Source organism: Salvia hispanica, chromosome 2 (genome assembly GCF_023119035.1).
Source record: "Salvia hispanica cultivar TCC Black 2014 chromosome 2, UniMelb_Shisp_WGS_1.0, whole genome shotgun sequence".
NCBI lineage: Eukaryota > Viridiplantae > Streptophyta > Magnoliopsida > Lamiales > Lamiaceae > Salvia > Salvia hispanica.
Window position 1 is genome coordinate 37,571,464 of NC_062966.1, and position 20,520 is coordinate 37,591,983.

The 20,520-nt window shown below is 36.9% G+C and overlaps 3 protein-coding genes and 1 long non-coding RNA gene across 4 annotated transcripts; 1 reads left to right on the forward strand and 3 right to left on the reverse strand.

The window, feature by feature from the left end:
• Positions 1-2,016: 2,016 nt before the first annotated feature.
• Positions 2,017-3,295, reverse strand: LOC125206933. The gene is made up of 2 exons (XM_048106146.1): positions 2,661-3,295; positions 2,017-2,302 (listed from the first exon to the last, which is right to left on the reverse strand). The coding sequence occupies exons 1-2, from the start codon at positions 3,293-3,295 to the stop codon at positions 2,017-2,019; spliced, it is 921 nt and encodes a 306-aa protein (XP_047962103.1).
• Positions 3,296-4,857: 1,562 nt separating this feature from the next.
• LOC125203907 (uncharacterized RNA methyltransferase CT0009) lies at positions 4,858-8,906 on the forward strand. Its single transcript, XM_048102418.1, has 10 exons — positions 4,858-5,257; positions 5,423-5,665; positions 5,928-6,089; positions 6,508-6,617; positions 6,942-7,050; positions 7,454-7,609; positions 7,775-7,890; positions 7,977-8,143; positions 8,431-8,561; positions 8,653-8,906. Exons 1-10 carry the CDS (start codon positions 4,892-4,894, stop codon positions 8,758-8,760), a joined length of 1,668 nt encoding a protein of 555 aa, XP_047958375.1. The 5' UTR covers positions 4,858-4,891; the 3' UTR covers positions 8,761-8,906.
• A 229-nt stretch (positions 8,907-9,135) lies between these two features.
• LOC125207605 lies at positions 9,136-11,270 on the reverse strand. The gene is made up of 2 exons (XM_048107014.1): positions 11,144-11,270; positions 9,136-10,829 (listed from the first exon to the last, which is right to left on the reverse strand). The coding sequence occupies exon 2, from the start codon at positions 10,817-10,819 to the stop codon at positions 9,455-9,457; it is 1,365 nt and encodes a 454-aa protein (XP_047962971.1). The 5' UTR covers positions 10,820-10,829; positions 11,144-11,270; the 3' UTR covers positions 9,136-9,454.
• A 727-nt stretch (positions 11,271-11,997) lies between these two features.
• On the reverse strand, positions 11,998-14,189 carry LOC125207607. Its single transcript, XR_007173994.1, has 3 exons — positions 13,947-14,189; positions 13,094-13,181; positions 11,998-12,232 (listed from the first exon to the last, which is right to left on the reverse strand). It is a non-coding gene; the product is annotated as an uncharacterized LOC125207607 (long non-coding RNA).
• Positions 14,190-20,520: the final 6,331 nt, after the last annotated feature.

The following is a 20,520-nucleotide window of genomic DNA, read 5'->3' on the forward strand; positions in this document are numbered from 1 at the left end:
GGGACTAATGTCTCATCCCCAACGAAACGTCCCTCTCCCAGCATTTTTCTAGAACTACCACTCCCACTACTAATCCCAAAAACCCCAACTTGGATAGATATGATCTCAATATTCAGCGCTCACAAGCTTTATATTTTTTAAAATCCGAGCCAAGTCAAAAGTGAAACATATATTCAAGGGAGTATTTTATTCTTACAATAGTGTAGAGTTAAACTAAAATATATTAGTAGTAATTAATTATTGTGGATAATGTAATAAAATTAAATTTGTGCTATTAGCATGTAATCTAGAATGTAGATTGATGGTCACACCCTAGATGGAGGTGTGGGTTGGTTGTTGGGGACCAAATTTCGAATTTATGAAACACTAGACAATTGAATTTTATTTAGTGCATATCATTTGTTTTGGAGTATAATTCATTTTGTGAATGAGACACATTCCCTATCTACGAACTTCTTTATCTTATTGTATTAATTGCTGTATTATTTTTTATTTTTTAAAAGAGTAGTTTAATCATGCATGTCTTGATTTTTGTCGGTACGATAAGACCGGTATTTCGGTATATTTCCCCAGCCCTAGAATGGATGGGGGACATAAAATCAAAATGATTTATTTGGAGAGGATCCTTTCTTTCATGATAGAAATTCGAGTTTACTAGCAACGTCTTGGTCGTCACTATGAAATCATCTCATAGTTCCAATTTTTCTTGTTAAATTGTTAATTAATGAATAACATATAGTATATCATATTTATAACAAAATAACAATGAAAATTATATGAATCAATATAAAATAATATTATCCAAAAAAGACATTCCCATTTCCCATAAACAAATCCACTTAATATAGTACTCCATATATATCACACTTTCCTTTTTAGTTTGTTCCACAAAATATATCACATTTTTATAAAAAAAAATTCTCTGATATTAATATAAGTGTAATATTTTATCTCTCCACTTAACTCTCAAAACAACATCTCCAAATCTCGTGTCATTATCCAAGTGTGTCATCTATTATGTACAAAGAGAGTGAAAAAACTTTCAAATATGCATGATATATAATTATGATAAATCATACTACCTCTATACACAAAAATAGACATAGTTGTGTATGACACGAGTTTTAATGTTCAATTGGTAAAATAAGAGATGATGATAGAAAACTAAGTGAAGTAGTGTTAATGGATTATGCAGTCCACATCATTAGGAATAGTATTTAATTGTTTGAAACTTTCCATATTTAGAAATTAGTCTAATTTTGATAGACAGTTCAAAATGGTAAAACTGATCTATTTTTTTCATCGACAAATGTAGTATAAAATCGAGTAATTTTAGGAGATAGTCATCACAATCATAAAATTAATTGACTTTCATACTAGATCAATAAATTTAATGTCTGTCAATTGGTCTTTATGTACATTATTTAGATCTTAGTTATTATTTGAAAAAACATTATTAAATAAATAAAATTACATGAAACATAAACTCTCTAAATAAATAAGGAGAATTAGAAATGCTAAGGCCCATTCATATGTAGGGCCAGTCCAGGACCACTAGGCCTACCCACTAGCAAGGCTAAGGCCCATTAATATAGCGGGCCAGTCCAGTTTAATGGAGGCCCAATCATATGCTTCTACTTAATTAAAACAATATATTTGGCGCTTTAAAACAACATTTTTCCAGAACTCCATTACAATATGCTAGTACTTAATTAAGTTTGACATGGCTTATTAGGGAATTTTTCTTCTAAAAAATAAGTCGATAAAATTAATTATTATATGTGGTGTGCAGTTTACTAGATAAAATAATACTATTAACCACACAGTAAACCACCATGCTACTGGGCATGTCAGCCCAAATATCTAGTACAATACTTTGTATTAAACCCGTGCCCAAAATCTATATTTGAAGAAAGAGTTATGATTGTTTCATGGCTTAATTTGTTGATGAATCACTTAATTAAATATTAAGTTATGGAAAATAATTTCTCTTTCCTAACTAAAAGCATGGAGTTCCTACAAATTGAACTCGGGACTAGTCCTGTTGTTGACCTGGGAAATAGTCCTGTTCATCACGAGTTCCTCTACGGTCATCATCGCCTCGTTCACGATGGTGTCGGCCCCCGCATTCAGGCACCGCGTCTTGCCTGCGTAGTCGAGGCTTTTGCAGAACCTGTTGTTGGCGTTGCAGCGAAGAGCGATGGTGTCCCCGTCCACTCTCACCGGCCAGAACATAGTGTTGGTTTCGTGTCCAGGGTCCGGGATTGACGCGTATATCCAGTCATGCTGGTACTGCCAATACCTGATCATGATGATGAAGCGCAACTCAATTGATTGTACTGTAAGTAAATTGTAAATGATTAACTAAAAAAACTCGCATGATTAAAAATACCTGATCATAATGATGAAACGCAACTCAATTGATTGCACTGTAAGTAAATTGTAAATGATTAACTAAAAAAAACTGACGTTTTCCAGTCACTACACATGATGACTAATTAGCGCTATTTTTGTAGTGTGACTATATATACTTGATCATTACGATGAAACACAACTCAATCAATTGATAGTACTGTAAGTATATTGTAAATGATTAACTCACTGTCACTGTCACTGTCACTGATTCCCTCACTAATTAGCGTTTTTATATATACGTATACCTGCTGAAATGATCGGATCTAATCCGGAGAGAGCCGTCGGGCTGGAGGAAGACGCGGTGGCCGGCAACCTCGCTGTTGCGATCCTCGGCAGCGAACTGCAAGTACTGGTGGTCCTCCGCCCAGACGCCCTGGAGGTAGCTTCCGTTGAAGCCTTTGAAAGCGACGTGGCTAGGAAGTTTAACCAGCGTGCTCCAATTCACAAAATTTAGAAGGCCGTCATATTGTCCGGCATCGGGTGCCACGTGGAAAGGGGTGGAGTCTGGACTGCCAGAAGCGTCTCCGACCACGCGGTGCCCGGTCTGAACGTGGCGGAGGTAGAACAACGTCTTGGAGGCCGATATTTGCTCAAACAAAGTAGAGGAAGGGTCGGTGAGGTCGTCCACCGGCTTGGTGGATTCAGCCACGATCAAGTTGTTGTCTGGATTTCTCCGCCAGTATCTGTTGGAGCTGCTGAAGCGAAGGTGAACATACCGCTCGTCGATTGTGGACGCTTCCACTTCGATCTTCACTTTCTCGCTGAACAAGCTCTGAGTTGCCATAACTATCGACTTGCTCGCTTCATCGCGCACTGCACAGCGCCCGCTAAAGTTATAAGCTGATGTGATCACGATGTACCTTGTTAGCTTCTCCGACATCTTGCTCCAACCTATTCACAAACAAATTAAATCGATTATAATTTGAGACCTGAAGGGAGATTGATTTTTATACTCTCTCTGTCCCATTAGAATTTTTTATGAACTTTTAATATGGTCTTAAAATTTCAAATTTTATGGTCAGTGTCAATGTTCTACGGCGAATCATTTTTCAAACCATGAAGTTCTACATGACATATTTTTTCTCATTACGCTCATATTATCCAACATCGAATTTAAGAAGGGTGTTGAACGATGGCATTCGTGAATAATTCAAATTAAGCCTCATGGATTTCACGACTAACCACGTAAAGATCAAGATATACCAAAAAATAGTTATTTGAGTCGGGTTAGAAAATTTGTACACTTTCATATTTATGAATATTATTAGTTAAGTATATATAATCCCAGTAATTATCGGTGGGCGTCGGCGAGCCGCCAAATCAACCTGTTAATTTATCAATAGATTTTTGGTGGTAATCTTCCACTAATACAATCAGACTTTAAGTCTGACGGTAAAATACGTGTTTTTGGTAGATATAGTTTTCACATTTCCCTTGTAACAAAATGAATCTTAGATAATTCTAGATAATTCAATATTATACATATTTAGGTCAATTTAACTGTAAGCTAGCTTAAATTTATAGATTTAGATTTTTTTTTAAAAAAGAATAGTAAGATAAGATTGATCAATATATAGAGGTAGCACACTTCATTTTAACTGATTTTACTAGCTGTTTCTTAATTACCATTAATTTTTTTCTTAATTTCAATGATATTATCTTGTAAACATGCTCTTTCGCGTGGTAGTGGTATTTATCATCACATACGACAAAATGGTTAAAGGTTAATGCTAAAATAATGAAAACGTACCTCTCATAAATATGTTGTTTTATTAAATTTATTTGCCGAAATAATAATAATAATATAATTGCATCGGTTTTGGTTGGCTTTATAAAAAAAACACGTGCTTTTCTATAAAAACAACAAAAAGTTGTATTTTGTCTTGGTTCGGCGTTAGTTTAATAATGCGCATACATTACTAAAGAATAAATAAACCTAAATTATTTGTTTAATTTTTTATGTGAATACTTCAATATTGCCTTTAAACTTATTTGCAATGGAATCCAAGGTGGCGGCGATTATTTGATTGGTATTGTGTTAGTAGCGTTTAGAACTATACAACAAATTTATCCTGCTTATATTTTTTTTAATGTTTTATTGCCTCTCTTGTAATTATCATCTATTATATTCTCTTGATTAAATAGTTTATTCTATCATCTATATTATCAAATCTTTTCACAATCTAGTGTTGAAGACATTAGTTTTTTTAAATATTCGTGATTCAAATATAATCCATAAACAAATGTTTTATTAATAATTCGTCATATAGAAATATCCATCCTGTAAAATGGAGGCCCATTAATATATCGGACCACTAGGCCTACCCACTAGCAAGGCTAAGGCCCATTAATATAGCGGGCCGGTCCAGTTAAATGGAGGCCCAATCATGGTCGGCCCACTATACTAATCATTCATCGTTCAGTTATTTGCCGCCGGTTTTCACTTCCCCGTCGACCACTGAATTTAATCCTAACCATGGCGGCGGCGGTTCCCTCCGGCGGCGTTCACCTGCTCCATCCTCGACCGTGGCTTCGGCACCTCCGTCGAGCAGCTCGGCCGCTCTCGGGAATCGCGGCATCTTCACGAGTCGACCACGCTGAAGAACTCAATTCCGCGGCCGAAACGCCTGAAACTCCAATGAGAAGAAGCGCGGAGAAGGATACGGCGGCGTATTACCCGAAGCGAGGCCAGATTCTGGAGCTCGTGTGTGAGAGCTTGGCTTACAAAGGCAAGGGGTTGTGCAAGGTCGCCGGAACCGGTTTCGTCGTCATGTGCGACCGCGTGCTGCCTGGGGAGAAATTCGTCGGACGCGTGACGCGGAAGAAGGACAATTACGCGGAGGTGTGTTGCTTATTTGACTGATTTTGATAATTTTATTGATTAACTCAATTACTGTGGATTTAGGTTATGATTGCCAATTTGCATCTGCTGGATTAGTATTGATGGTAGTGTTTTGCAATTAGAAGATGGAATGGCTGAATTTTGAGTTGATTATTGAAATGGCAGGTGAAGAAATTGGAGACAATTAGTCCGCATTGGGATATGGTAGAAGCGCCGTGTGAGTATGCGTCGCATTGTGGAGGTTGTAAAACACAGAATTTGTTGTATGAAGCTCAGGTTAGGGCGAAGGAGCAGCAGGTGAGGGAACTGGTTGTACATGTTGGAAAGTTTTCGAATAAAGACCTTGAAGTTGATGGCGTCATGAAGCCTATTGTTCCTTGTGATATCCAGTTCCACTATCGGAACAAGGTCAGTGTGAATAGATAATCCTGCTATACCTCTATGTATCTGATTTTTACATTGTTAGGAAGGAATTTATCTAAAGAGTAGTACTTGTTAGTTGTATTTCAGTCTGTATGTTTTCATTGTAATGCAATCAGAGCATGGACTCATCATGCTTTATAATTGTGCAATACTAATCTACAGGAACGAGATTTGCAAAATGAATGGGGGCTGAAATAGGTAGAAATGAGAGAAATTTACGAGTCTGATCATTTATGTGGCTATGTAGATGGAATTCTCCTTTGGGACCAAAAGGTGGGTGCCGGCAGAGATGCTATTACAAGAGGTTGAAGAACCGAACAAATATGCTTTGGGATTGCACGCTCCTGGATTTTTTGACAAGGTTCTTAATGTCGATAAATGCTTGTTGCAAAGTGATCCAGCAAACAAGGTATGCAAGTTCATATCTCATAGCTTCCCTTTTCACATTAATAAAACGCATAATATTCTGGTATCGCGTAGATGTTGAATTGTTTCAGATGTTTCAATGACTTTGAGACAAGTTGTGCATGGCTGATGACCCTATGATGAGATATAGACATGCTAAGTAGGTTATTAATAGTATCATATTCTTCGATGCACAAGCTTAAGAATATAATCATCACTTACCTTTCCGTGACAAACTTAGCTTACTAACCAAAAAATTATCTAGCCATATAACAGGAATGAGAACGTCTGTTGTCTTTTTGATATATTGATTATATTCTTAGTTTTCCCTGTTTTAGAACTTCATTTGTTGGTGTCAAAATAGGGTATGTGGTAGAATATGCAAGATCTTTTCTTTTTAAAAAAATCTTTCTGATTTATAGGTCCTTGCAGCTATTCAAGACATTTGGAGAAACCCAGAATTTGGTCTTTCTCCTTATGATGTGCACTCCCATCGTGGATTTCTGAAGCATTTCATGCTCAGAACTGGCAGGTAATATAGTTAGCTGTCTATGTTATTATTTGCTGATATTTGGTTTTAGTTTGAACCCTGTAATTATGTTGCTTGAACTTCTCCTTTACAGAGAAAGATGAACACTGTGCCAATGACCTTCTATCCTTAGAATACATGGAAGGCAATGGATCAACTTTGGATTCTTTTTATAACCATTCCCATGTAGCCTAATTTTAGAAAATAAGATGTTGAATTCCTAGGATGTACCTGTGTCAGATACCCCTAGGATCTTTTCTGTTTCAGTGCCCATCTATCTAGAAATGGCCATTGGCATTTGAATATCAATTGACTACACTGTTGCAGGAATGTCGAAACTGGCCAGCCTGAACTTATGGTTAATTTTGTGACTTCCTCTTACCAACCAGAACTGCTGAAGCCCCTTGTAGATAAAATTTCCCCCTTCCCTGATGTGGTGAGTGGTTAAATATATGTTTTGCTGAAATTTCAGTGAGCTGCAGAGGATCTAGTTCTTGGCTTCTTGCCAAAATTATTATAGTTCACTTTTTGATTTGTTTCATACACTTTACATTTGACCACAAACATATCAAATTATCATAGCATGGACTAAATGGGTGCAGAAAGATTAATGTTATCAAGCTCCCTGTCTACTAATTTTTTATAAATTTATTTCCTTGCCACATATGGGTCATATTCCTTGTGATTTGTGAAGTCCCTGTTATTTTGATCAAGGCGGATTACGCCCAAATTAATTTTATATGTAATCGTAGTATCACTATGAAACAGTGTAGACCTATCAAATATCGTTTGATAGACATAAGTTTTGATTATAGTATGGTGTAAACTTCATACTGCAGGTAAGCATCATGAATAATGTAAATACTTCTGTGGGAAACACATCCGTGGGAGAGCAGGAGTATACACTCTTTGGCAAACCAACAATTACGGAGAGCCTTAGAGGTTTAAACTTTCAAATTTCTGCCAACTCTTTCTTCCAGACTAATACACACCAGGTATGCAACAGAAAGATCAGAACAGCTTCATAGGTTTTGTTATTTTGCGTTTCTCTCTGTTGCATGCGTTGATTTAACAATCTTTATGACTAGATTGATCTTCTTTAAGATTATTTCCTATTCATGTTACAATTGATGCAATCTGTGAATAGTCGTACCTTGCAGGCTGAGATTCTGTATAAATTGATAGAGGACTGCTCTTTTCTGAAAGGAGATGGATCAGAGATCGTTTTAGATCTCTTCTGTGGGACAGGAACCATCGGTTTAACACTTGCCAAAAAGTAATCTTTTTAAGCCTGCCCCATTATTTGAATGAGAGTTTATACAGCTAATGATGTTTTCCCTTAATTGTTTTTTCTCTTCTCAGGGCGAAACACGTTTATGGGTTCGAGATAGTTGACCAAGCCATAAAAGATGCATGTCGTAATGCTGATCTTAATGGAATAAGTAATGCCACATTTGTTCAAGGGGATCTTAACAAAATTGGGGAGAATTTCGGCGAATATTTTCCAAAGCCTGATCTTGTCATCACAGGTTATCATCTCGCTCGATTCAGTTACCTTGTTATGTGAAAAAACTAGTACTGGTTGCAGTTTACTAGATCTTGCATTGTCTTTAAGTCTATCCTAGTTTTTCTGGAGAAAATGCATGAGACATTTATAGTAGCATAATTCCGAAAATGATAAATATCAAGTACAGAGTATTAATTACAACTGATACATTCATATAATTTGTGTCCAACACCTTTATATCTGAGGATCAATGACTAACATCTTTGATACAGCATCATTGCGATGACTCATGTATTTCCAATGATGCAGACCCTAACCGACCCGGCATGCACATGAAGCTAATCAAGTTTTTGCTGAACCTAAAGGCAGACCGGATTGTCTATGTATCGTGCAATCCTGCCACATGTGCTCGTGACCTTGATTACCTCTGCCATGGCGTGGTAAGTAGCAGTATCATTATTTTTGTATGAAGTGAGGTCACGATTGGAGAGCTCATCCTGAAATTCTAAATCACATTAATTGTTGATGCAGCCGGAGAAGAATATAGAAGGATGCTATAAACTGAAAAGCATTCAACCGGTGGACATGTTTCCACACACTCCTCACATTGAATGTGTTTGTCTATTGGAGTTAAACTAAGTCTGATTCTAATACATGTCTCAGAGAGCTCACTACAATAGCGGCGTCTGAGATTTTTGATCTGGTAAGCCATTAGAGATGTGTTATAGCCTTTTCAATTGTGGATATTGTCTGAATATGACAGAAAAATGCATGTTTCTTATTTATTTTGCTGAGCATTATGATCGTTTGGAGCAGCTGCTAATGAAGAGAACGGACTCTTAATCACACTGAAAACATAGAGCATAAACATAGTTCATCGTGGTTATTGTGTTTATTAGTGATTGCTGATTTGGCCTTCTGATAGGGTCTATCCTCATCGTCCCCTTAACTTAACTCACAGCCTTGAATTCCATTTCTGGCAGTGATATTTTCTCAATCAATGTGAAGATTCTATGAAAACACACAAATAAAAGATTTCTTTATTGAAAAGCTCATAGCCCGTCCTCGGCCTATGGGCCCCACACAATCAATACATCACTTATTATCATCACACGTGATCACACACATCAATGGCTGATCTGGGAAACGGAACACAAGGGATCAGACACAGTGAAGAAGGTTGTCGTAGTCTCCCCACCTAAATCCACTATGACACACATAAAACCAACTTGGACCCTCTCCTAGTTTCACACACAACAACAAACTAGCACAAGTAGGATAAAGAAATCCAAACCAAGATGAAGACAACAAACACACAGGTGTCTAGTCTTACTTAGAGAGGCTCAGATTTTTCGACAATGAAGCTGAAGTTGTAAGCATTGACACCGGTGAAAACACCATCAATCTGATCAGTCTCTGTGATTTTGCCATCGGTCGAACTCCTATCCTGCTGAGTGTAGGAGAAGGGAACATCACATGTGCCCTTCGTCCCCACATAATGAACCACAGCTACACTCCTCGCCGGCACAGGAACCCATCCCGTCGCCGTGATCTCTACTGAATTAGTTGTTGTGTTGTTCCACTCGAGCGCCGTATTGATCTGACTCATGATCTCAATGCTTTCCTCCCCAATGCCGGGGATCCCTGCCGTGATTGTGCTAGTCACCCCCACAGTTATAGACACGCTGCGGCTGAAAGAATAAGATGTTTCATTTGTATACTTGATCTCAACAGAGACTGAGCCTTCCTTGTCTTCGTAGTTGGTGGCGGTGGTGGTGCCGGCCGCGTATGGCGTCTCCCCGAATATCCTGGCGTCCTCCATCCGATACCTCACGTTGTAGATCTTCCTCTCCATCACTAGCTCCTGCACTTGCAATCTTGTCTCGTTCGTCAAGCTGGACACCGCCGCATTAAGGCAATTGTCCATCCCATCGTCGCTGAGGCGCTTGCAGAAGTTGTTGTTGCCGGCGTTTCTGAGGGCGATCGTACTTCCTTCGATTTTGATTGGCCAGAAGAGAGTGTCTTTGTTGTTGGCCGTGATGTCTCCGGAATCCGCCCAAATCCAATTAGGGCTCCGCCGCCAGAACAAACCCCAGTGATCGGACTTTATCCGGACATGGCCGTCGCGCATCAGCGACACCTGGTAGCTCGATAAGGTGTCGTTTGGATCGTCAGATGCAAACTGGAGGTAGTTGTGGTCATCATAATACGCTTTGAGGTATTTCCCGTTGCTTCCTTTGAAAGCGACGCGCTCAGGCAGTTTGACCAATGTGTCCCAATCCACAAACCCTAGAGGCGCGCCGACACTGTTTTGGTCTACATAGAGAGCACTAGAGGAGTTGTTCATCATCACGCGCCAGCCGGTCTGGGCGTGGGTGAAGTAGAGCACACCCGATTGCAGGCTCGACTCGAAGAGCGTGCATGACGGCTTCGTCTTGTCCTCGTCGGGCTTGTTTGACACGGCGACGATGGAGTTATCGTCTGTGCTTTTTTGCCAATATTTGTTGTTGTAAGAAAATCGGAGGTGAACGTGTTTGTTGTCGACTGCTGCTCGCTCGATTTCAATCTTGACGAGCGGGCTGAACATGTCGTCGTTTCCAGCAACGACGGAGCCGTCGTCCTTGCGGTATACATAAGTGTTTGTAGCAGCTTTTGGGACGTTGAGCACAACAAACTTGGGAAGCGCAGTAGTTGCCATGTTTCTCCAACTTCAGGAAAATTAACGCAACAATTTTATTAGAGTTTTAACATCAATGTACACTGAAATACTTCTTCTCTCCTAAAAATAGTGACTTTAATATTTAGCCATCATAACATAGTATTCTATGTCAAGCCATATGTATACAGCTGATATAGATAGTAAATCAGCATTTAAACAAATATGTAGAAGTTAACAAGCAAGATAAAATTAACAATAACAAAATGGATACAAATAAAATAAATGAAAACTACAAACTTTAACGATATTAAAGACTAAAATTATAGTAATGCTTGAAAATAAAAGACGAGGAGAGAATATTACCGAAACTAAAAAGAAGAAATGATTGTGGTGTATTCTTCAATCTTTCTTCAACTTTGGATGTTTCTTTCTTCAAATGACCATCTCTATTTGTATATGAATTTATGATGCTGCAACCAAATACTACATTAATTTATTTTCGTACATTGTGTTTTGCAAAATCACGTGGTATTTTTTAATCCCAAGGATATTAAATTGTTTTCTTTGAATTATTGGAACTTTTACCTAATCAACTCATCAATCCAATTCAAGACACCTAATCTACCTATTAAGGACAAATGAAAAGATAAGACACCTAATCTACCTATTTATATTTATAGATTAAATTCTGTCGTTACCTAAATAAGTAAGGCTGATGAGTCTGCTCCCCACTAATAAAATAAAAAAGAGGAAGCAAATCTTCATTTGCTAACTATTTATAATTGTTAATGAATACTTCTTCCTTATCATCCCAATTCCCAAATAAAATCTTTCAGTTTCCACACAAACCAAGATTGTATAATTATTATTTTTTGAAAAATACAGTATGCAACCGATTATTCTATTTTACTTTTGTTTACTGGTTCATGTATTATTTTCATAATTTAAATATTGTTCTTGCAATAGTATTTACTTAAAAAATTGACCTACATTTTTGCAATAGTAGTTAAATTAAATCGAAGAAAGTTCAAAAAATAGGAAAAAGATGAAACTACAAAGTGGCAAAGGGGGTCTGGTCTTTTCTGATTGGAGATAAATACTTACAAATAAGTGGTGTCACATTCTGGTACGATCGATAAAGCCTATTTAACCTGCAAAACTTTTTTTTTTTCCTACACACACCCAACATACAACATTATTATATAAGTAACTAAACATGTTAAAACAGCCTTTTTCTACTATACATGACAAAAGTAATATTAACCGATTTTGATACTTATTTACAACCCTTAGCAAAAGAAGGTTTCAAAACCTTACATCTCTAAACCAACTATATACAATCAAAAGTTATCCTAAGCATGCCACGTGAGAACTCCAACTGTACCAGCAAAAAGGAGGGTAGTGACTTGACACGTGCAGCTGCCCACGAGCGAGATCACTCGCTTCTATACTCTGCAGGAGGGAGAAGAAAGGGGGAGTGAGCTTCAAAAAGCCCGTAGTGTAATCGCATTCCAGAATAAAAGTCTCTAAAAACTTCAATCTATATTACTATCACAAGCAAACACTTTACTACCTGGAATGTCGTATATTTTCAAATGCAACCATTTACCATCTATTAATCAAACCATATGACACAAAGTAACATATATCATACAACTATCAATTCCTTTCCTTAATCAACAATATGCTTTAGGAAAAACTATTTAGATATCTAAGGCACAAAAACATCAATTCTCAATCAAATATCATATTCATATCACATCCATATCACATTCATATCACATATCAGCCCCCAAATTATGCTTAGCGATGAACACGGGTACACGGACACTATAAGCAACCCGATGAGGGCCTCTGTCATATCCACATCTGGGTGAGATACTATCAGATGTTGTACATCTTTCGTATAGCCTATCATAAGGCATCTGGGTGAGATACTATCAGATGCTATATATCTTTCGTATAGCCTATCATAAGGCATCAAACATGTGTGCAGTACTGCTGTCCTATGGCATGCCAACTATACCCTGTGATTCACTCAAGCAATGGGGCATAACAACTAGTCCAGATAACTTTCACATTATTCAACACGTATAGCTATTTAAATCACTTTGCATATCATATATCACACCAATTCACAATTTCAAAACATAATTCTCACATCTTACCTTTCCATGTCTCGATTATGTCATTGAGTCATACCATCCACACAATCATATATAATCTCTATTGCACGAGCAGATAAAACATATGAAAACGTAGCAATATGTCTCGAAGTTAAAGAGATTAAACTCTAGAACACGCGTACACTACCTGTACACGCCAACAAAACTCTTCTACTTGTTTACTTAACCCTGCATCGGCCCCTTTCCCCTATCACTTGAGCTCGCACTCGGTTCACCTAATTTTCAAACAATCATATATGCAATTTATAAATAACACGAGTGAAATCAAATAATCACCTTTACCTATTTCACTTTCTATACTATTTCATTCAACTCACATCATTTTAAGTACATCCCAAATTCATAATCATCTCGCACCAATAGGTTACTCAAATAAAATTAACAAAAATTACTTTCCCTACTATCAGTTACTATTTACGGCAGAGAGCACTAACTTTGAAAAATCATTCCGCTCGACTCATAAGTCCACAATCAATGAAACCAATTGTAAAAGAAACATATAACAGTCAGGTTTATGAGGATTAATTTTGAGCTTGAAATTCCTTTTTGTTTAGGATATATGAATACTTTTTAAGAACCCGCCAGAAACATGGCAGTCCTTTTAGAAAATTCATAATAAATCCATATGAACTCGGTTTAGGCTGAATTTTGGTGACAACGTAGAAGACATCTAAGAGTAACTTCTGGTAAAATATGAGTCGAAAATAAATTCTTTTGATCTGTCAAATAAGCCTAGAAACCTACTGTTTAATCAGTGTACTTATTGGCTATCAAAAACATTACTCTAAAAGTTCATTTCCTGATTCTAAAATAAAAGTATAGCTTCAAATGCATCAACACAAAATCAATATCAAGCATCAAAATAACAAAACCCCCAAATTCAAGAACCCTAATTTTGACTCCCTCAACAAGAATCACATCAAATTAACATCACTACTATGCTTAGAAACAAGATTAAGGAGGTTATGGAGAAGTCTAACCTCTAATTTTAACTAATTTGCAAAGCTAAGTGGAGGTGGTTTTCAACTTGAGCTCCAAAATTAAGAGGAAATAGGAGGAATTGAAAGCTTGAATTGGTGGAGGGTACTACATGCTTCACGGAGGAGTGATTGGAACTATCACGGTGGCTGATCGGAGGGAGTAGAGAAGCTGTGAAATTTTACAGAGAGGGAGAGAGTAGCATAGAGAGAGCCGAAAGAGAGATGAGAAGGATGATGAATTTTAATTTTCTATTTTCTTTTTCCTTTTTCCTTTTTTTTTTCTTCCTAATTTTTCCTCCATAAGACACGTTTCTTTCCTAACTTACTAATCACTTTTTCTTTTTCTTTCTTCTTTTTCTTTATCTTCTAATTTCCATCTTTATCTCATTCTTTTTCTTAATTCTAATTAATTTTTTTCTATTTCTATTTCCTATATTTCTATAACATAAAATTAATAAAAGCATATACATATATAAAACCACTAATTAACTATTAAATCTCTAATTTCTAAACTTATAAGGTTTTGGGTTATTACAATATTGAAGTGTTATTCTATGAATATTGCAGTGTTACGTGTCTGCATAATTCGTCATAGTTTTTTACTTTATCAAATTGCAATGTTACTCTATGAATATTACGTGTCTGCATAATTCGCACTCCCTCCGTCCCACCACAAGTGATCAACTTTCCATTTTGGGCTGTCCCACCATAAGTGATCAATTTCTTTTTTTAACAAAAAACTTTAACTCTCTCTTTCTTACTTTATTCTCTCATTATCTCTCTTACTTTTTCTCTCTCATACTTTATTCTCTCCACTTTAACTCAACATATATCATTTTCTTAAATCTCGTGTCCAAAAGAAATCCATCACTTGTGGTGGGACGGAAGGAGTAATAGTTTTTTCCCTTACCATATTGCATTGTTATACTATGAATATTGCAGTATTGCTACGTAGTATTTGCAGTTTACATATTTACCAATCCGTTTCTGATTTAAATTTTTGGGAATTGACTAAAACACTCACGCCTGCATTATCCAACACATAACACTACAATCCGAACAATATTTCATTAATTCAATCCTATGCGTCCATCTTATAAATCTAAGAGCTAGAATTAGTGGTATGTTGTCACTCTAAATATGATGGCACCCTAATGCCCCCTATAAATATTAGTACTAAAATTAAAATTATGATGATTATATCAACTAGTATTTAAAATCAAATTATGATCGCATGGTATTATTGGTAGTATCTTGTAAGGGTGATGCTTTAGAGTGTCGATTTTGTCGGTTGCATGAGTCATGCTCTACACTTTATATTATACATTTACCATATGTATTAAAATTTGCAGATTCTGATTCGTACATGTGGCGGCACTATGTAATTTAGAGTTGTTTATGCTTTACTATTATTTTTATTATGAATTCAGAAGATTTGGGAGTTGGGACAGTTTATATAGCTACTAATACTATTATAAGCCAGCTGGCTATCTCCCGTTTCCACGTACTATACGTCCAAATTCATAACTAAGGGTATCTCCACCGGCGCCCCTCCCGGTCGCTCGTCGGCGACGTCCGACCGGACGTTCTCCGTAGGGAGCGGGAAGGGCGCCCACGCCCGTCCCATGTCCTCGCCCCTCGCATCGACATCCTACCTGACGGGCGCCACTGTGGCGTGGGTAGGACGTCCCACTGAAAATTAATTTTTTTTAAAAAAAAAAAAAAATCTCTATAAATACGGCTCGTGTCGAAATTTTAATTCCGTAAATTTTAATTTTGATTGTGAATTTATTAATATTATTGCGGGAAGTCCTAGTGGGAAGTCCTAGTGCAGTGGGAAGAGTAAGTGATGTGGCAGTGGAATGAGAAAGGCTAGTGCTGACGTGACAGACAGTTTTTGTGGAAAGGGCTAGTGGAGGTCCTAGTGCGAGCCTGGGAAAATCACACAAAATGCAAAGCTGAAACAAGTGAAATTATTGGAATCACGCAAAGCAGACAGGCCGTATATATATTGTAGGAGTAATTATTAGTCCTTGAGAGGCACGGGTGGTTCGGCTTCAAACTTGAAGTCGATACTGCTGAGGCCGATGTAAATACCATCATCATGTTGGGTAACAATTGGTTTACCGGTGTTGGAATCAACGTCTCGCTGCGTGTAAGAGAAGGGAACACTGTACTTAGCCTTAGTACCAATGTAGTTAACCTTGACAGAACTCATTTTAGCCACAGGAGTAGTAACCGAAGTCTCATGTGTTATCTTCTCAGACGTCTCGTCCTCCCACTCAAACGTGCCCGTCACCTGAGCAGATAACTCAACCCTTGTTTTAACGGCTAACAGATTACCTTCGAAGGTGAACTTGAGGCCTCCCGTCACACTGACACTGCGGGTGAAAGTGTAGGTTTTTTCCTCTTCATACATCAGTTTGCTCTCTAAGCTCAAATCTTTGTCTGATTTGTTGACAAGCGTGGCCGACCCTGCCACGTAAGGCACCTGCTCGTAGATCCTCGCGTCGTCCAGTCGGTAATTAACGTCGTAGACATTCCTCTCCGACACGAGCTCCTGCAATTCAAACTTTGCCTCATTGACTATAGTGTCAGCATCCGCGTACAGATAATCGTAGTAGGACTCGTTGCGCCTGCAGAACTTGTTGTTGGGCATGCAGCGGAGCGCGATTGTCTTTTCGTTGATTTTGACAGGCCAGAAGCGAGAGTTGGGCTCGCCGTAATCCTTCTCGCCTGAAACCGCATATATGCTCTCACTCGAGGGGTCGCGCTTCCAGAACTGTTTGTAGAACACCGAGTTTATCCGGACCTCTCCGCTCGGGAGCAGCTGGATCTCCTGTGCGGAGGAAGCGTCGTTGGGATCTTTCGACATGAATTCGAGGGAGTGGTAGCTGTTGTTGACTGCTCTCAGGAACTTCCCGTTGTCGGATTTCAGCGATATGCGGTTGGGCAGTCTGACTATTGTCTCCCAATCCACAAAGCTCAACGCAGTATCGAGATCGGCTTCCTTGGAAACAACGAGATACGCGGATTCGCGCTTCCAGTGGACTGGACGTACAATCCGCTCCGCACGTCAACCAATCGGAACACTCCGGCCTTATCCGTGTCAATCGCCTGGAACATGGTGCATGATTCCTTCTTTATGTCCTCTTCCGCCTCTTTCGATACAGCAACGATAAAACCATCCTTCTGCGACCAGTACTTGTTGATGTGACTGTACCGCAGGTGGACGTAAGCTTTATTAATCTTCGCGTGCTCCACTTCTATCTTCGCCTTCGTGTTGAACGCTCCCATCTCCCACTCGTACATCACTGCACCATCCTCCTCCCTGTATGCAAAATACCCGTTCTCGTTCGAACTGCGTCTCAGCAGGATGTACTTTGTGAACGATGTCTGCGCCATCTTCCTGCATTTCAAATCAAAAACCACCAATTAATTAACAAGAAAAATAGATTTACCGATATGGAAAAGGTTGGACTAGTATAGTACAAGTGATGTTGTTGGCCTGTCTTCTCCTTCTGTGATAATTTTTGCTTCAAATCACTCTCTATTTATAATACTAATTATTTATGATTTAAATCTAATTGTGTGCATTTGTTTACATATTTTAAAGCCATGCTTATGGCAAGAAATAATTTCAGACATTGACTTAGTAATTACTCCCTCATGCCTCAGTTCATATGATCTTCTTATTCCTACTTTCGTTCATCTACTAAAGAGAGTGTTTCTATTTTAAGATGTCGAAACGTATTGAGAATGACTGAACTGGTAATAAAGAACTCAAATTTATTGAGAACTTTGGAGTAAAAAATTCAATGTAAAATTAATAATCAAAGTCTGTCTTTTTAAGTTCAACAATGAGACCTTTACATAGGAAAATGGAAATTCTAAACTTATGGAAAACAAAACTAGAAGGAAATTAAGCAAAATAGGAAAACCTAATTTAAAGAAGGAAAAACAATTACTTTTAATATTTTTCCATCTACTAATTATATTGACTAGGAAATAAATAAAACCAAAAATATAACTTGACTATTCTCCGAGTCTTATCTTCCAATACTGCATCATAAACCCTTATATTTTGTAATTTGTGTTCACTAAAAAATTTAGAATAAATCTTTAACAATTTGATTTTGTACTAAAAGTTATACTCCAGTATTTTAAACTGTGTTAGAATAAATGTTAAAAATTACTAGTATCTTTTGGCTTGTTCAAAAATGTGGATATGGTGTGAATGATAGAATAATACAAGTTTCTGAGTATTTAATTTGTGATCATTTAGAGCATAGAGCATTATATAGTGTTGAACTTTCTGACCATTCAACACATTTAGCGTCGTGATATAGAAGCTTAAAATCTGTAATTGAATTTGTTCTTGTTATTATTGGAGCAGTTAGGTCTTTGTTAGAGTAATTCTTCATCGCACCTTTTCCCTAAACCCTAAACCCTAAATCTTTTCCCCTAGCTCACAGCTTTGAACTCTATTTCTGGCAGTAGCATTTCCTCAAATAGTTGTTGTGCACTATCCATCAACTCATATAACTTCATTATTAATAAAAGAGTAATCTCTTAAAAAATCAACATTGCTTTAAAAAATTAAAAGTATCAGACCAGGCAAAAGCATATCCTTTCAATGCAAAATTATAATGAATATATTTACTAAACGGCTTAAATTATTGCTCGCCATAAACATGGCTTTAAAAATTGTAAATAAAATATTAAATGCACACTATTTAGTCTAATCCTTTATAGAGTGTAGATTACTTTATAGAGTAATTACACTAATTTGATACTCCTCCATTCCTTGTTAATTGAGCTGTTTTTTTGGGGCACTATTTTCCGCACCACAGCGTGACACCTATATTTACCGAAGACATACGTATATCAACTACATTTAGTTGACATACAAATGTCTTCTGTTGAGGTCCATAATGTAGAGCTGTTCACGTAGTTGTCCGTTATCAATTTAAGACTTTAGAAATTAAATAGGGAAATGTGATTAATTGGATCGCGCACGGTCGCCCACAACTAAAATAAATCATTGGGCCTTTAATTGCAATCTCTCGATAAAATGAACTTCACCATATTCAGTCTATTTTGTTTTTTTTATACCTCAGCGAGGATAAAAATATGATGTGATTTCTGCAATTCCATTCCTATATATAATTCCATTAAAGATTTAAAGCTTCTAAATTAGGATGCTAAACGTGTTGAATGATCAGAAAGTTCGAGATAGTAAAAATGGTAAAAGTGAAAGTTTGACAAATTTTTGGGACCGATGAAGAAATTTAAAATCTTTGAAAGTGAATTTGTTTTGAATGTCCTTAATTTGGTTGAGTCGTGGGAATGGCCTGAATTTGTTTTGAAAAATTCAATATTTATTAAGTCAATGCCTAATATTGTTGCCCGCCATAGACATACATGGCCTTTAAAAAATTTAGATATAATCTTATCCTTTGAGCTAAAAAAATGTTCATTTGATAAAATCAAAGAGCCAATTCAAAAGTCAAATGATTGACTTAGCATATGGCCCATGTAGTAGATTTTACATAAAATAACTAGTAATTAAAGTATCTTATAAGTTTATTTAGATGCTCTACCCCGTCAAATTGTGTTTTAAAAGTACTTTGAGGAAACAATTTTATCACAGAAGTTAAATAATTTCAAATTAAATAAATATTAATACTCTGAATCATTCTAAATAATTTCAAAATTACTAGTTTATGTATACTGATAACATTGGAAATTAAAAGTTATTTTAAGTTCAAATTCAATAGTTTAGGAATCACTCTAATAATTGACCTTCCCTCCGTCTCAGTCTCAGTCTCACTGTAAGTAAAGCATTTCTTATTTGACATGAGATTTTATATCATATTTTAATTATGTAAAACAATATTATGGTCTTATTGTGTCGTGTCAAGCTAATTGGTATAGTAACTTACTAATAAGGCTAGTTTTTTACATGACACGATAATTTGTACGAATACACACGAAACTAATGAGTTGAGACCCGATAACAATTCAATGATTTTGAGTTGTTTAGGGTTTGACCTTATTGAGTTATAGGTTGACCCGATAACTATCCAATCCACAAAATTTGTCAGCCCTAATTAAACGTTCGATAAGTATTGAGTTAAAATGTTACCAGACCACTAAAAAGTAAAAGTAAGTAGTGAACTTTTGTAAATATTGGGTGTAAAATAATTGCAAATACAAGGAATTATATCATAAAATAAAAACACCACTCCCAGTACTCCCTTCGTCCTAGATAATTTGACCCAGTATTCCATTTCGGTCCGTCCCAAATAATTTGACCCATTTCACTTTTACCATTTTTGGTAGTGGACCGCATATTCCATTAACTCATTCATACTCACATTTTATTATAAAACTAATACTTTAAAAGTAAGACCCACGTTCCACCAACTTTTTCAACTGTTTTCAGTGTGATTAAGAGTCCGTTCTCTTCATTAGCAGCTGCTCCAAACGATCATAATGCTCAGCAAAATAAATAAGAAACATGCATTTTTCTGTCATATTCAGACAATATCCACAATTGAAAAGGCTATAA

Bases quoted from the DNA above. Each gene is read 5' to 3' on its own strand.
- LOC125206933 (XM_048106146.1), bottom strand. From the start codon at position 3,295: ATGTCGGAGAAGCTAACAAGGTACATCGTGATCACATCAGCTTATAAC. The intron at 2,303-2,660 runs GTATACGTATAT...CATCATGATCAG, and splicing joins AGATCCGATCATTTCAGCAG to GTATTGGCAGTACCAGCATG.
- LOC125203907 (XM_048102418.1), top strand. From the start codon at position 4,892: ATGGCGGCGGCGGTTCCCTCCGGCGGCGTTCACCTGCTCCATCCTCGA. The intron at 5,258-5,422 runs GTGTGTTGCTTA...TTGAAATGGCAG, and splicing joins AGAAGGACAATTACGCGGAG to GTGAAGAAATTGGAGACAAT. The intron at 7,051-7,453 runs GTGAGTGGTTAA...TTCATACTGCAG, and splicing joins TTTCCCCCTTCCCTGATGTG to GTAAGCATCATGAATAATGT.
- LOC125207605 (XM_048107014.1), bottom strand. From the start codon at position 10,819: ATGGCAACTACTGCGCTTCCCAAGTTTGTTGTGCTCAACGTCCCAAAA.